This window comes from Lycium barbarum, chromosome 10 (assembly GCF_019175385.1).
Source record: "Lycium barbarum isolate Lr01 chromosome 10, ASM1917538v2, whole genome shotgun sequence".
NCBI lineage: Eukaryota > Viridiplantae > Streptophyta > Magnoliopsida > Solanales > Solanaceae > Lycium > Lycium barbarum.
Genome location: NC_083346.1, coordinates 98,556,900 through 98,574,892, shown reverse-complemented (window position 1 = coordinate 98,574,892; position 17,993 = coordinate 98,556,900). Strand labels below are relative to the sequence as shown.

Sequence of the window (17,993 nt, the reverse complement as noted above, 5' to 3'; positions counted from 1 at the left end):
AAAAAGTACATAGAACGTGTACTAGAGCGCTTCAATATGAAGAGTGCTAAGTGGGTTAGCACACCTTTTCCTGGTCATCTGAAATTAAGCAAAAAGATGTGTCCTACAACAATGGAGGAAAAAAGAGAATGGCTAAGATTCCTTATTCCTCTGTCGTCGGAAGTTTGATGTATGTAATAGTATGCACTAGACAGGATATTGCTCATGCAGTCGGTGTTGTTAGCAGATTCCTTGAAAATCCAGGAAAAGAGCATTGGGAAGCTGTGAAGTGGATACTCAGGTATCTAAAAGGAAGCTCAGCTGAATGCTTATGTTTTGGAGGATCAAATCCAATCTTGAAGGGCTATACTGATTCTGATATGGCAGGTGACCTCGATAACAGAAAATTCACTACTGGATATTTGTTTACTTTTTCAGGGGGAGCTATATCATGGCAGTCGAAGTTGCAGAAGTGTGTCTCAATGTCTACAACTGAAGCGGAGTATATTGTGGCTACTGAAGCTGGCAAAGAGATGATATGGCTCAAGAGATTTCTTCAAGAACTTGGATTGCAACAGATGGAGTATGTTGTCTATTGTAACAGTCAGAGTGATAGACTTGAGCAAGAACTCCATGTACCATGCAAGAACAAAGCATATACATGTGTGATATCACTGGAATCGGGAAAAGATAGAGGACGGATCTGTGCAGGTCAAAAAGATTCCTACATTTGAGAATCCTTCGGATATGCTGACCAAGGTGGTACCAAAAGACAAGTTCGAGCTATGCAAGGAACTTGTCGGGATGCACTTAAACTAGAAGCCCGGTGTAGCCTCCTTCAGGTGAATGGGTCTGGAGGGGGAGATTTGTGGGGTCCAGCCCGATTTACAGGAAGTTGTTTTTCTTCCTTTGGTATGAGTTTTTCAATGATGTGCAGATTTGGTTGATTGTCCAAAGATATATTCAGACTGCAAGTGAAGACTTTTGCATAAAAGTGATGTCATTGATGACATAAGGAGGAGCAATTCAATCCTATAAATAGGCAGCTTATGGTTCATTCCAAATACACCGAAAAATCTCAGACAATACATCTGAGTGAGAGCAGAGTGAGGTATATCATAGACTGTATAAGAAAATAGTTTGTGAAGAAAAATAGAGTGTGAACGATATTATAGTGAGGTGGGAAAAATCAAAAGAGTGTTTTTCTTTTTGAGCGTGTAGTGGTCTTTGGAGTATTTATACTCGTGACTACACAGTGAAAAATTCCTTACTATAGTGATATCAGCTGCTCCTCTTGGCTGCGATTTTTCCCTTATTCAGAAGGGTTTCCACGAAAAAATCTTGGTGTCATTATTGCTGCATTTTTATTCTTGCTGATTTAACCATAACTTAGTGTTCCGCGTTTATCACTAATGCCGTGAATATTATTTTTGCGGTTCTATTTTATTCCCAACAGGTGCACATACATAAAATACAGGAATTGTGAAAATACGTCAACCAAGTACGTCGTCATATTATATCATAGACTATTTCTAATAATTTTTCAGATTTTTATAGATTCGAGTAAGCAAAAGTTATTTGGCAAGTTTAATTAAGAAGTTCATAATTGTTATAATTTTAGCACAATCAAATAAACTATTTCAATAATGTGAAATATTTTCCCAAAATTAAACAAGCTTACCTTTATGAAAGAAGATGTGGGAATCAACAAAATTAATAATACAACAGCAAGTCATAATAATAAAAGAGGAAATTATTGAAGTAGAACAAAGATTTATTCTATATTTCAAGTAGCCAGCAACTAAAGTTAATAATTACTAATGATTGCTAACAAAAGGTAGCTTAATGATTGCCAAGAAAGAGAAGTAATGCTTCGGTTGGAAACTTGAAATTTGATTATCAGAATGGTAAAATATTTGGCTATTTATACGTGTGAAGATGGTCTAGAAGAAAACCCAAGTGTTCGTTCACTTGTAAAGAACTTGTTAAAGAGTCCCATATTAGTATTAATGAGATTGGTGGTCTCCTTAGATGGATCATAGGTCTAACTCAATCCTAAAAGCTAGCTCATGAACGAATGATTGTCCAAGTCCAAATAAGGAGACCAATCATCTGTTCCCATATTAAATTGTCAATGGTCCAGATGTCCAACTCTGGGTGTGAGATGGGGGCATTGAGGAGTCTCACATGAAATGAAAAAGGAATGGATGGTCTCTTATACGGCCTTGAAAAATCCTTCCTTCGTGAGCTAGCTTTTGGAGTTGAGTTAGGCTCAAGATCTATTCTTTACATGGTATCAGATTAGGACCATCTCACTCGATGTTGAGCCCCATATTAAATTGCCCACGCTCTAGTATCAGCCCTGGACGTGAGATGAGTTGTTGAAGAGTCCCACATCAGTGATTAATGAGATGGACGGTCTCCTACAGCCATCCGTCAAGTCACTTGTAAAATACACTAATAATCTTTTGAAGCTACTTATATAAATAATTCCAAACAACAAACAGATAGGAAAACTGTACAATGCAACAAACAGTTTTTTTTTTTAAAAAAAAAATATTGGGAGCGAATGATAAGAGCGTGGTGAACGAGCCCTGATAGTTTCTCAACTTGCATTTATGATGCACCTCATAGTTCAACCGAGAACAAATAATTTGCTACCATGCACATCTATTTTGGCTCTTCATGGATTGTAAATGAATAAATATTTTGTAATTCTAGATACAATTCATGATTAAGAGTAATGCCAACAGTGACCAATTTGTGCCCGAGCTAAAAATGCAGTCTGTTTTCAGCTTGTTCATTCAAACAAAGCCATAATTATTTCCATGAGAGCTCACAATTCCTTACCCTTTAAGAATATTTTCACCCCAAAACGTTCACTAGACAAATTCAAAATCTGAAGTATGTCAATATCTCTAAGAAGCAACTCAATTAGTAGCGGTGTCAATACCAATTCCCAACTTAAGTTTGTTTATTAACCAACTAGAAGTGAAAAATCATACCTAGTATCTGAATACTATTGGATTGTGACAGAGAAAAGAACTGGCCAACCTGGCGAAAATGCAGTTCTCTTAGGCAGACTTTTTAAAGTTATATCAATAATACGTTAAAAAAATCTTAACCAAATACAGAAGATTTCTTACAAGGAGAGAACTTTCAAAGGTCAAACATAACAAATATTACTATTGGATCACTTTCTGGGTAATGCCTTTTTTTTTTTTTTCTTTGGATAAGTAATACTATTAATAATAACAAATTCTCATGGTGTAGCACGCGCATTGTTGCATCCACAATCTGGTGCAGACGTGGATGACAAAATACAGGAATTGTGGCAATACGCCAACAAGGTATGTCGTCATACTATACTACAGGCTATTTCTAACGAATTGTTTGATGTATGGTAGTAGCAAGGAAGCAAAGGCTTTTTGGTAAGTTTTAGTTAAGAAGTTCGCCAATGCTAACTTTTAGGACATCGAATAAACTATTCAACAATGTGAAATATTTCCACAAAATCAAACAAGCTTTACCTCTATGAAAAAAGATGCACGAGTCAACTAAATTAATTATACAGCAGCAAGTCTTAATAATAAGAGAAGGAATTTATTGAAGTAGAACAAAGATTATTCTATATTTTAAGTGGCTAGCTACTGAAGGAATAATAACTAATGATTGCAAAGAAAAGGTAGTTTAATGATTGCTAAGAAAGAGAAGTAATGCTTCAATTGGAAACTTGGAATTTGATGATCCAAATGGCTAAATTTTTGGCTGTTTATACATGTGAAGATAGTCCAGAAGAAAGACAAGTGTTCATCCACTTGTAAAGAACTTGTTGAAGAGTCTCACATGGGTGAGTAATGAAATGGTGGTCTCCTTATATGGATCTTGAGTTTAACTCAAGAAGCTAGCTCATGAGGGGAGGATTGCCCAAATCGATGGTCTCATTATATGGATTTGGACAACTCTTCTCATCAACTAGCTGGAGTTAAGTTAGGTCCATTTCTTTACAGTGTCCTAAACACTTGGCCATAACTATGAGGGAATAAAGCCACATAGCCATCCATTAAGCCCCTTGTAAGATACACTAATAATCGTTTGAAACTAATAAAATAATTCCAATCAACAAACAGGTAGGAAAACTGTACAATGCAACAAACAAATTCTCCAATCAAAAAATTGCGAGCGAATGATAAGAACGTGGTGAATGAGCCTTGATAGTTTCTCAACTTGCATTTATGATGCATCTCATATTTCAACTGAGAACAAATAACTTGCTACCAGGCTCATCTATTTTTGCTCTTCATGAATTGTAAATGACTAAACATCTTGTAATGTTAGATATAATTCATGATTAAGGGTAATGCAAACAATGACCAATATGTGCCCAAGCAAAAAATGCCGCAGAAAGGACAGGACATCTAGCAGTCTGTTTTCAGCTTGTTCATTCAAACAAGGTCATATTTTATTCCATGAGAGCTCACAATTCCTTAACCCTGAAGAGTAATTTCAATTTGCACCCCACTGATCTGTAGACAAATTCATAATCTGAAGTATGCCAATATCTCAGAGAAGCAACTAAAAGTGCAAATACCAATTCCCAACTTAAGTTTGTTCATTAACCAATTAGTAAGTGATAAATGATATCTAGTATATGATGGTAAAGGGGAAAAAACAACTGGCTAACCATGTGAAAATGCAGTTCTCTTAAACAATCTTCTTTAGGTCATATCAGTAGTACAGTTAAAGAGAACTTAGCCCAACATTCAATGTTCAAAAATAACAAATATTACTATTGGATCACTTTTTAAGTCGTACCATTTTTTTTTTCTTCGGATAAGTAATATTAATAATTACCCAAATTAGAGGATTTCTTACTGTTTAAGCCATGCCATTGAGTGTTGATTGGAAAGAAAAATGAATCACTATAAATAAATTTTGAAGAAGCAAGTTAAAAATAAGGATGAATAATATGTTCGCCCCAAATTCAAAGTATGAAATATACTTATCAGGGATTCTGACGTAGTCCTTTCATGGTAACTAATTAACACAAATGACAGTATTAAAGGAAATCCGTTTATTTCCTTTGTATGTACAAAAGAACAGAAAGTCTATGTGAATCAAGGTGTCTTCAAGTCTTCATCATTCCCATTGGAGGAAATGCAAGGGGTGCTTTACTTCTTATTACTAATCCAGCAAGTTCCTTCTCAAATGAATTCTAAATAGCAGGCTCAATATAACTTAATTTGGTGGTGGGCAAGAAACCAAGAATTCAAGGGGTCGTGTTCTGAGTTCGAACTTATTGCTCTGTTTTTATAATTTTGAATTTTCTTAGCTGAATCCCCGCAGCCATATCCATACCAGGATCCGCACCCCCGAATCTTAAGATTTAGAGTTAGCCGAACCCGACACCCAGATCCGTACCCGTATCGGATACCCGCACCCGAGTCTGAGCAACTTAGCCGCAAATTTCATTAATGGTCTTCTACTATTTACCAACTCTTTTGTTGATGGATATACTGTTGACAAAAATCAACATTATGCACGTAGTATTCAGATTTACATTTAGCCAGGTGGGTGCTGAGAAACTCTTATCATCACATCTAGTTCAGTATCATTTTCGTGTTTGCACCTATAGCTAAAGTTTTCATACACACGTTTTAGGAGAAACATAGATTCCAACCTTGCTCGAAACATCTCGAGTATCTTTTTTTCTGACCCAGCCATATGATGCAAGCTGGGATTGCAGCCAATATGATTTGGACAACTCTCCAACTTGCTAGAGTCTCTTTCATTGATTTAGTAGAAACTCCAAAAATGAACAGATCATATTCCCAACTGCACCACTATTTCCTGCATAACCATGTGCCACAATTGTTTCATGGCAATCAGCAAAAGTTTACATATCCTCAAATTGCTCTTTTGGAGGAATATGGCCAGCCAAACAACACTCTGAAATCTTGCTGTTCTTTTTTTTTTTTTTTTTTTTTGAGATGGTCTGGAATCTTGTTGTTCTTCCATCTCCAATATTAGGATACAACTCAATCCTCACTTCCCTAATGTTTTCCGTACTCCCACACCACAACATGTTAAATCTTTTGTACACCAAACTTCTTCATCTATACCATACTTTTCTTTCATAACATTTCTCCAGAGAACTACATTCTCATGACTAACCTCCAGAGCATTATTAGGAAACTTTACACATTTTAATTTTCTCACACCTAGTCCATCCTCCTCATCTGTGATTATTTCTTTTCCCCGGATGTACTAAAAGAACAATTCAACTTTCTGGTACTCCTCCTCACCACATAGGGTTTGAAGCTCGTTCTTATAAAGAAAAATACAATAAAGAGATTCAAACCCTTGAAGCTCATTAAGACACGTTATTATAGATGCACTATATCTCTAAACTCGTGCAATTCTAACTTTCCGGGGGAAGAGGGTTGGGGGGGAGTATAAATCATCCATTGGCTTGCATTTTCCGAATAGTTAACTTGGAGTAAGAGCAAACCATTAAAATGCATGCACTTATCTGAGATATATATAAGCATAAGAAGCATTTAAAGTCAATGTAATGCACTTAAAATTTTGCTTCTGCTATTGAACTACTACAAATAGACAAATACATCATTGATCTTCAAGCATGGAAAAAATATGCTAAGCTTCTTCAAAGTAATAAAGATACCAACACAATTTTAAGAGTACATCATGGAGCATTAACTGAAGATCGGTCAACTAAGTTTTTATTGAAGAAAAGGTGGAAGTTATTTTTACAGTACATACACAATAGCTAGAAGAAAGATCTAAGCCTCAAAATCAGTACCAGCTTCAACAAACTTATTACATATAGAGATGCACAATCCATATTTATAACACATCTTCACATGATTTCCTAACCACCATAACATTAAAACCAAACTTCTACAAAATACAAAGTAAAGGCTGCATCTTGAAAAAACCCACTAACCTTATCCTGTTAATTTTCAACCTTGAACAACACACACAACATGAGGAACCTTCTCATTGTCATAAGGCAAGTAAACATACTCACGAGCAAACTCCTCCGCAATCTCCAACGCTAGCTCCCCGTGCAACGCCTTGCAATACATATACAACACAACGCTCGACGCAATACTCTGAAGCATCAATAGAGTCGCAAAACCGGAACTCACCACCATTTGCAAAATCACACCAAAACTCGCCCACCACAAACCCGAACTAGCAGCTCCTACAGTCACCAAAAAACTCGAACAACCACCCACTAACAACCCTATCAAAACCCCGAAAAACAACAACACCGATAGCGCTACCCATCTCATCCCATTCACCAAATACGCGCTTCTGCGCAACGGTTCGTAACCCCATTTCGATTCCACGATCACAATCACATACGCTAACGACCAATTAACCTGTAACCATATAAAAACCAATAAAACCGCTACGCCTAACAAAACAAGCAAACCCATAAACCAGTTGGAATCGTAGTCCACTTCAAACCCAAGAAACTCAAGACAGTGCACCAAAATCGCTGGGAATGAGCCGAATAGTAAAACGACTAAAGCACGGATGAGTCCGGAAACCATAAGGGTGGCTACTAAGGGCAAGAAAGAGTAAAGAACAGACTTTACGGACGAAATAAGCTTCACGGGTCTACCGTAAAACCCATGGAATGTGCTGTAGGCGATCGTAGAGAAACCCAAAATGGATAAAACAACAGCAAAAAGGGTGTATAGAAAGAGAACAAGAAGGAACTGGGCGTCGGGTCGGGGCAGATTCCTGATCGGGTCATATGAGGAGGAGAGGTGAGTTGGGTGGAAATGATTGGATGATTCGGTGTCGGGTCGGGTCGGGTCATAAGAGGAGGAGAGGCGAGTTGGGTGTGGGTGGAAATTAAGGTTGGAGTGGGTGGGGTGAAATGAGAGGAAGGATAAGGAGAGGTTGGGATTGGAGGGGTGGAAGAGAGTGGATTGTTGAAGGGTGGGGAAGATGATTAAGGAGAAAGAGAGAGGTAAAAGGAAGGAAACAGAAAGGGCTAAGAAATGACGAGAGTGAGCATTGATTATGCGTTTTGATTGGGAAAGTATTCCCCACAGGTTAAGGGTATGTGGATAACTGGACATTGGATATATGATTAAAGGATTGATGATGATGATGATGGATCGGAAAGGAAACAGGATGAGAGAGATTGGTGTGTTTGTTTTATGGATGGGTTTCTATATTGGAAAATTTGGAAGATGGCTTGGCTTTTGCAGGATTGTGTGTTGTTGTTATGTTAGGGAGACAAGAGTGAAGAGAGAGACAAGTGGCAATCTTAATTTATGTTCAATATTTCCCCAACGGTGGATTGGAAAATTGGTCTTATTACTCCTCTTCAAAACGAAGATAACAACTCCACTTTCCAATAATTGGTGTTTTGACGAAGATAATTATTCAATGCATTCTTTTTTTTCTGAAAACATTTTCTAATTTTTCATGTTCAATTGATCAAAATTTAAAAAAAAAATCCTTTAAGAAAATAAGATTCTTAAAAATAACAGAAATAGTTTTACTAGTGTAAGTAGACATAATAAGTTTCACAAGTGATATTCCACATTAACTGTATCTTCCAATCCTTCAACACACCTGATCTTTAATCCACCCCCGTAGCCCCATTCCCACCACCTCACACTTCTATCCCCGATCCTCACATCTCATATTATTTTCTAGATTATATCTAAATACTTTTAAGATAATATTTTTTACTTACATACTGAACACACTCAAAATCTAGACAAATACAATGATAGATGAGTGTGGAGAGGTAGGGAGTGGGGTGATGGGGATGGAGGTCACGGGGAGGGCGAAGAGGACACAATCAACTTGTGAAATTTGCTTTTTCTACTTCCACTAGGGAAATCATTTTCTCATTTTGAAGAATTTATTTTCTTAGACAAAATAATTTTAAAAATTTTGACCAATCAAACATACAAAACTTAAAAATTATTTTTCAACAAAAATTTCCTACATACCAAACACCCCTAAAAATTAAAATTGATTTGATCAGTACAAATGTGAATTGAAATGTCCAAGTGTAAATTGATGCCGAAGTTGAGGAGGTTATCCATTGTATTATTGCAAAAAGGTTTACATGAGAATTAACTAGGTATTTGCATATAGATTTGATCGAAACTCGAAAACAAATTATTTTAATTTTTTTTGAGGTTATAATTGTTATTTGGACATATTTTATTTGAAAATTTTACAGCGTATAATCTAAAAGTTACATATATTTTCTTTTTCGAAAATTCCATATAGTCGAAATGCCTCCTGAATTTATGTATTTCATGTTCCTATTGCTCGCTCTTTTTTAAAAAGATTATTTTAATTTGACTTGATATAAAGTTTAAGAAATAAATAAAAAAAATTAAAATATATTGTTCAAAATAAATTTTAAATATTTATGTGATTATAAATCATCTCATAAAATTAAATTATTTTTAAATATAAAAAAATATTAATCCTTTTGAAACAGACTAAAAAGGAAAAAACCGTGGAGTACCTTTTGAGTGTGTTCGAGATAATTTCAAAAGTGTTAGGATTATTATTATTGTTTTTAGGAAGAAAAAAAAAAGCGTTAAGATTATGTTAAAGAATTTTGTAGAATATTGTAGAGACCTCCTCACTCCTCAGTTACTAACAAAAATTAGCTGAAGAACATCCTAGATTACACTAGAAAGAACATCCTAGATTACACTAGAATTGCAACAACTTTCTTGGTTCTTACCCTATAAATAATCACCGCTACATTCTCTCGTTCATCACCAGCAAGTCATCAAGCAAAAATCCAACACTACAATCTAAAGCAAAAATTTCAAACTTCATACATCCTCAGTTTTCTTCAACCAAAAATGTCTCTGATTCCTAGCTTTTTTGGTGGTCGCAGGAGCAACATTTTCGACCCATTTTCACTAGACGTATGGGATCCATTCGAGGGCTTCCCAATCGCCAATGTCCCGTCGTCTGCTCGTGAAACCTCTGCTTTTGCAAATGCAAGAATCGATTGGAAAGAGACCTCACAAGCCCACATCTTCAAAGTGGACGTTCCAGGGATCAAGAAAGAGGAAGTGAAAGTTGAAGTTGAAGAAGGACGAGTTTTACAGATAAGCGGTGAGAGGAGCAGAGAGAAAGAGGAGAAGAACGATCAATGGCACCGTATGGAGAGGAGTAGTGGTAAGTTTTTAAGGAGATTTAGGTTGCCTGAGAATGTTAAAATGGGGGAAATTAAGGCTGCAATGGAGAATGGTGTGCTCACTGTGACTGTTCCGAAAGAAGAAGAGAAGAAGCCTGATGTGAAGGCTATTGACATTTCTGGTTAATAATGTTTGTTTTCTGATGTCTTTTTAGTTGAATTTTGTGTGTCTGTGTAATGGTTTGTGGTTGTGAGTGTTATACTTGCAGTTGTAATGATCAAGAGATTAATGGTTGTCATTTAATAGTAATATTTTTGCTGTTTCTGTCTTTTACAATCCTGTTTTATTGCTTGTTATGGAACTGATGTTAGGATTTTATAAAACTATTATTATACTTAGTAGGCGTTTGGCCATCAATTTTAAAATCATGATTTGAAGTGTTTGACCATCAATCTTCAATCGTGGTTTAAAACTTAGTTTGAAATTATGGTTTGAACCCAAATCATTTACAAAAGCATAGTTTGAGTTTGAAATTATGGTTTAATTTTTTTAAAAATATAAAATTTAACTCATAAGTTAATATTTTGTAAAAAAATTTATAAGTTGGTAAATATTTTTAACAATTATCTCCATTAATCATTTATCAATTTATTAACTTTCACCAATTTTTATTATTTACCAACGTTTAATTTATGTGGAAAGATTATATTAAATAGTAATTACATTATTATTCATGTTAAATTTTCGATTTTATTGAAGTAAAATTTGATTAATTAATGTTGCATTTTTTAGAAAAGTCTTCTAGTAGTGTATTAATTTTGTTATAAATTATAATTTGGTAAGATTGTATAAGAATTGAGAATGTTTTGATAGTTTTCACAATTTATGAAGTTTTTATATCTATATGAGAAAATATAACTTAAAATATTTAAATTGTATGTTTAAATATGGTTTGAAATCATAGTTTAAAATTAAATTTTAAATTATGATTTCAAATCATGATTTTAAATCATGTCCAAACGGGGACTTAGTAGTATATGGTTTTTGGTTATTCCTGCAGTATATGGTAGGGTTACACTTATAACATCAATTTGGTAGTATATGGTTTTTGGTTTAGAAAAGTTTCTGGAAAGCTTTTCCGAAACCAAATAATTAGCATGTAATCATCAAATGTCACTTTAAGTTAGGCTGGACTTTAGTTATTAGGACGAAAGTAACAACTCACTTCAAGTTCGTATCAAATATACTAATTTTTCACCAATAATGTCATTCATATAAGCTCATCCCAAATAAACAGTACGCTAAAATAATGTAATAAATAAAATAAAAGTACTAAAAGTTCGATTTTTATTGACATAAAAATCTCTGATATGATTAAAAAGATTCATAGAAAATGTACAAATTTCTGATATGATTAATTATAGGATTAAAAAAACATACTAACATGAAAAAGCATAATTTGAACTGATTATATCGATCATGTAGATCTTTTTCTTTGATTATGCCCCTATTTTTAGATAAGTATGCATGAATTTCAAGGGATCATACGTCTTTTTATATAACTTCCTGCAATGTGATTTTAGATCTGTCTTATTTAATTTTAACGCTTTCGCTGCTCATGATGTCAAATTTACCAAAGATAGGTGCATCATAAAATGGGTGTCTTATATAGTTGAATATGTATTTGTTCCACAATTTATATCTATATATAATATAAAGCTAAGTATAGACAAGGTGATGTGGCACCTTTCTATGACTTAGAAAAACATTTATCTTTTTTCTCCTTTTTTTGGAGTTCCCCTCATTTTAAAATGTATTTGCTATATATTTTAAATCTAAAAGCCATTTAATTCTCTTAATTACACCTCTTACATACTTATACGTTTTCATCTTCCTCTATAACCGTACCAAGTAGTCTAATACGAATCCAGCTTTTCCCCTTTTCCATTTAATGTCCCTAGTAAATGTATATAATTTTACAACAATCCTCTGAAGTTTTAACGTCAGATAATATATCCATATATCATTTGTGTTTTCCCACAATTTCATACTCAAAAGTAAAGATTGGTTCTCATCCAGCGTTGCCATAACGAGAAAATGTATATCTCCTCTTTCATTGATATCTCAACTATGAAACTGGTCACCCAAAGGAATGGAGTACTTTTTAGAGGCAAGTTAATTCTATTGCAATAATAATGATCTTTTCCTATCAATTCTTTTCTTCTGGTTACAAACTTCATTCAAGTAATTAATTTGGTAGTTTTTCTATAACAACATATTGCTCTATTTATGATGAATTCGGTATTCTTATTAATCTTTCGATTTCTTTTAGTATTCTTCTTTTATTGTTATTTTTATTTATATTGGAGCAGCATCATTATCTAATAGACGTGATGTTTTTCTATTTAAATAGATTCAAAACAAATGAATATCGTTCATGACGTTTTATCATTAGGAGGCTTGATGCTAAAGAAATCGCTCTCAATATCAAGCCAACAAACCACAATATCAATCAAGGTATGGTTTCTTACACTATTGCAACATATTTTTATGTTTTCTTTTCCCTTTAATATTTGGGTCACATAAAAGTAGCAAAATATAATATTAGGTGTTTGAGGGTGAAAGATCCAAATGATTCAAACTTTTGAAAGTACGTAATTAACTTAGCATGTGTATTTCTGTTTGAAGAAGTGAGGAAGAGAAATTTGAGCAAATAAGTGATTCTTCCAATAAAACGAAACTCTGAAGAGATTTAGATAAATAAAAAAGTGTCCAAGAAGATGGTGCATATTTGAAATAACTATGACATTTACAAGGTGATGTGACACTTCTCCAAAGGCTAGAAGATCATTCCATTTTTTTTTCTCCTTTTAAGGATTTTCCCCTCATTTTAAATTAATTTGCTATAAAAGTAGCAAAATCTGATATTAGGTGTTTGAGGGAATATCCAAAGGATTCAAACTTTTAAAACTACGTGAGTAACTTAATTAGCATGTGTATTTTTGTTTGAAGAACTAAGAAAGAGAAATTTGAGTAAATAAGTGATTCTTCTCCAAGGGCTAGAAGACCATTCATTTTTTTTTTCTCCTTTTTAGGATTTTCCTCTCATTTTAAATTAATTTGCTATAAAAGTAGCAAAATCTAATATTAGGTGTTTGAGGGTGAAAGATCCAAAGGATTCAAACTTTTGAAAGTACGTAAGCAACTTTATTAGCTTGTGTATTTTTGTTTGAAGAATTAAGAAAGAGAAATTTGAGAAAATAAGTGATTCTTCCACTAAAGCGAAACACTGAAGAGATTTATACAAATAAAAAAGTGTCCAAGAAAATGGTGCATATTTGAAATAACTATGACATATACAAGGTGATGTGATACATCTCCATGGTCTAGAAGGCCATTTTTTTCTCCTTTTAAAAATATTTTCTCCTCATTTTAAATTAATTTGGTATATATTCAAAAATCTAAAAATCACTCTCTTAATTCTGTTAATTACACCTCTTAATTATATCTTTTCATCTTACTCTATAACGATTGGTCATTCTCCCGGTTTCTTACCATAGTAATATCCACGAAGTTGTAAGCAAGCTCACAATTAATTAACGGCTTCCGCCACTTAAACTTCATTATTTATATGTCTTTTAGATTGTTTAAGTTGTTAATTATTGTGATTTATATTACTTTTTATGTAGTTTTTAAATATATAAGTTTTATTTAAAAAAACTTAAAGCTTGTATGATAGAATTTCCAGTCATAGTTTAGAAGTTTAAATCTCGAAATTTCAATTGTACCACATAAATTGGGGGCAAAGGAAGTAATAAGTACACTAAGAGATCTATATTTTTGTATTAAAATTATGCTGGCATATGTGCACATTCTTTTTCTGTTTTATCATATTATAGATATTCTAATAAGAAATAAAGTTCAACTAAGTTATACTTCTAACATAAATATTTGTAAGTATAATTTAATTAAACATATAAAATTAATTATCATATGACTGAAAATTTTAATCTATTCTATCTTGAATATATTTACAACAGCGTCAATTAATATAAGTTTACTAATGGAGTTTATAACCGCGTGAAGCGCGGCCTATTTCACTAGTTATACATTAAAAGAAGCATTTAATACTTAAACTTTGTATTCCAGAGGCTTTGTAGCGTGTGTGCCTTAAGGAGTAGTTTTTATTGATACGAATTTTTTTTTAAAAATGTTTTTAATAAATAAAGTTCAACAAGTTAAGTAACCATTATGAGAAAATTCCCTCTAAAAAGTATAACAGTATTGTAACTCTCACCTTTAAGAAACACTGGAAAAACTTAACTTGACTGCATATCAATCAGTATTTCTAGGCTTGAAGTGTAGGGCAGCTGTTTTATCTATTTTTGTTGGTCCCCCAAGTGAAAGTAACACATACAGCCACCAGCAAGTTATTTGTCATGGGGATCACCTAGGTGTGTGGTGGAGATTCATCTATATTTTGTTAGAAATCTCGGATTCAAGTCCTAACAGTAAAAGGTTTGTTTGCGTAGGGAATACTTTATCTTACTCTAATTGGGCCAATTGACGCAAATTCAAGTCAGTCAGGACAACAAATCTCAAATATCGAATGCCAAATGTAAAATTAAAGTTATTGGTCCAGACATGTAAGCAAGTTGCCAACCTCTGTTGGATGTTTCTATAGCAAAATATCCCTAACCCAATTCAACCAATATCCAAAACTAGATTTTTTTTATGAAACAAATGAAGACAGAAATACCCACTCCTATACTATAGCTAAACTTCCACAATTTCGTTAGTCATTCAATTTTCATCACAAATAGAAAGTTCAACCAATATCCAAGACTAGATTTTTTTTTATGAAACAAAACGCCCACAACTATACTACAGCTAGCTTAAACTTCCACAATTTTTATTAGTCACTCAATTCCCCACAAAATAAAAAAGTATGGCAGATGAGGATATTTCAGAAAGCTTCAGTGAATGGCAGCAAATCCCATCTCCATCTCCATCTTCACCTACAGTCAATAATAATGATACTCAATTTTCCAAAGAAGACTTACCAATTAATGATACTCAAATAGCTGCTACAGAAATTACTACTTTGCCATTGACTGAGGGTACTGATAATAATAATGATGGGATTCATGAGAAAAGTGAAGGAAATAAGTGGTTCATCAAGAAGAATTTAAGAGAATTAAGTTCTTGGATTGTTAAGTTTGCTTCCAAGATCAGAAATTATGCTGCTCGTTTCACTGCTAATAGAAGTAGAATATTGGCAGTGCTTTTGGTTTCCTTGTTTTATTGGATGATACAGGAAAAATGGAGGAGGCAAAGACAGATTGATACTTCTAAGAAACTTATGCTTCTTATCCAAGAAAAAGATCAGGTATTCAACTTATATGCACTGATAAAGTAAAAAAGTTCAATTTATACTATCAGTGTATTTTAACGTGTTGTGATGGATAATATACCTTATCTTCCAAGTTACTAATTCCTCTCTTTTGGACTGTTACTTTTAGTTACTTTTCAAGTGACATGATTGTGAATAGTAATTTGTTTACACCGTTGGTAAATAGGCAGTTAAACTCCCACACTCAATTCTTGATGACGCAGGTCTCAGGTTCTTACCATTTCCTAGTCATAAGATTTCCTCTGGATAGGTTACATTATTATCTATCCTATAAGTGCTTCAGAAAAGATGAAATTTGAAGGAATAATTATAGTGTAATCTCTGTTTGCTCTGTAATGAAGTGCCCTGACATATGAAGTTTATAGTATGAATTGAGTTGTACAAGCACCAAAGTAACAATCATCTTTTGCCCTACTTTTAACACTTATATAAACTGACAATTTCAAAAGAATTAGTGTTGGTAGTATGTCTTATTTGTTACTAATTCCTCTTTTGTGGATGGTTACTTGCAATTGTCTTTTAAGTGACTTGATAATGTAGAAAATTCTCTTACACTGTTAGTACAGAAGTTAAACTCGCTCATTCAATTCTTGATGCTGCACGTTTGATGTTCTACCTTAACAGTCAAAATGATAATATTTCATCAAGATTGGTTACACTATCTATCCTATAAGTGCTTCAGAAATTATGAAACTTTAAGGAATAATTCTAGAGTGTAACCTCTGTTTGCTCTGTAACATAGTGCCTTGACAAATGAAGTTTATAGCATGAACTAAAGCAATAATCATCCTTTGGCCCATTTGTAAAACCTTGATATGCCTAACAGGGAATACGATTTCTTATAAGAAACACATATCTTATTTATGAACCTGCAAAGATCTATTGTACAACAATTTCTTGAAAACTTTAAGGCATGCTCTACATAAAGTTGAGAACATTAATTCGGTATTTTTTTTTGGTCATGTGCATGCTATATTTTGATTCATCAGTCTAACGAACGATTCTTTCTTGCAGAAAATTGACCAGTTATCACTCCAAATTAGCCAGATGAATGACTCCCTAGTAGCACAACGAAATGTTCCAGTTCTTCGAGTAGGCTAATAGATCACTAGCCATTAATTGTTTGCTGGACAACCTCCGAGGGTATACACGGAGCTTTCTCTTCTTTGTGTGTTAAATTTGAAATCTACAAATCAAAAGTATAAAGTAGAAACCAGGATACATACTGTACGGAGAAACATGAGGTTTTTATCAGTATTTGGTATGGAATATGTACTTTATTGAGTGTTTTTCATTGCAATCCTTGCCTTCTTTTACTTTCTATTTGCTGGTGTTTAAAAGAAGTAATATGAGCATATTTGTGGTTCACTTGCCAGACATATAACGATATATGATGCATTTCCGAAACCCTTTTCCCAGTCCACCAAATACTGGAATTGGTTGAACAAGAGTGACTCTACTAGACTTTAATTTCTTGATTCAGTAGGTTTTTTGCCAGTAGATGATGTGTTGCTTTATGAGCTAAATAAGGATTGAACTTGGAGTGCAAGTATACGATTGTATAACACTGACTGCTATATGAATCTAAACATTTTGTCATCGTCCAATTGAATCACTTAAACAAGTTTCATATTCTGCACTGCAGTATGCTGAGAATTGTGCACAAAGGCACACAATTATGCTCAGTTGGCAGAAATATTACCTGAGTTGTGCACAATTGCCCGCAGCAGCAGTTGGCAGAAATATTACCTGAGTTGTGCACAATTACCTGCAGAAGCGCACAATTGTGAGCAGTTGGCAGAAACATTACTTGAGTCGTGCACGATTGTCCACAGAAATGTATAGTTGTGCGCGAGTTGACAGTTTACTAGCTACATTGGAGAGACCATTTCAAATATGGGGAAGGATGTCGACAGTTTGTTTGTAAGATCTTCAGGAATAGTAGCTTGAATGTTAGATCATTCTTGTAATGCCTATATTTGCCCTTTATTTGCTCCACCTCTCAAGTGTTGCACGCAGTGTCTGTTTTCAGATTCTTTCTGTTATAAGGTTCCTTTCCTGAATCCTGATGCATTCTGAACTTAGTAAATTATATATGGTTGGAATCCAAGAGTGACTAATGAGCAATTTCTCAACTAAAATTTTAAGGTTTTTTATGTGTGAATCACTCTTACAAGATTTAGAGGTTTTTGAACCATTTACAAGGTTTTTATTTCTGATAATTAAGAACCTGTTTGTCAAGTTACTCTTGTTGACTTGCGAATCTATATTTATGGTATGTGGGCTTAGAAAAAGACTAATCTATAGACACATACAAAACAATATAACTCATTTTGCATATATGCTTGCGCATCAAACTGAAAGCAATGAGTTTAGTTGAATTTGTGTTAGTTCCTCTTCTGTTCGACCGGTCAATATCCTGTGATTTCCAT

General features: G+C 33.8%; 1 protein-coding gene and 1 pseudogene across 2 annotated transcripts; both read left to right on the top strand.

The window, feature by feature from the left end:
• Positions 1-128: 128 nt before the first annotated feature.
• Positions 129-10,484, top strand: LOC132613171 (heat shock protein 21, chloroplastic-like; annotated as a pseudogene).
• Positions 10,485-14,738: 4,254 nt separating this feature from the next.
• Positions 14,739-17,709, top strand: LOC132615571 (uncharacterized). 2 transcript variants are annotated; one of them, XM_060330179.1, is made up of 3 exons: positions 14,739-15,537; positions 16,576-16,704; positions 17,207-17,709. In XM_060330179.1, exons 1-2 carry the CDS (start codon positions 15,097-15,099, stop codon positions 16,660-16,662), a joined length of 528 nt encoding a protein of 175 aa, XP_060186162.1. In that variant the 5' UTR covers positions 14,739-15,096; the 3' UTR covers positions 16,663-16,704; positions 17,207-17,709. The 2 variants fall into 2 exon arrangements, with proteins under 2 accessions (XP_060186162.1, XP_060186161.1); XM_060330178.1 differs by lacking the exon at positions 17,207-17,709 and having other exon boundaries at positions 14,740-15,537; positions 16,576-16,861.
• The last annotated feature ends 284 nt before the right edge of the window (positions 17,710-17,993 follow it).

Bases quoted from the DNA above. Each gene is read 5' to 3' on its own strand.
- LOC132615571 (XM_060330179.1), top strand. From the start codon at position 15,097: ATGGCAGATGAGGATATTTCAGAAAGCTTCAGTGAATGGCAGCAAATC. The intron at 15,538-16,575 runs GTATTCAACTTA...TCTTTCTTGCAG, and splicing joins TTATCCAAGAAAAAGATCAG to AAAATTGACCAGTTATCACT.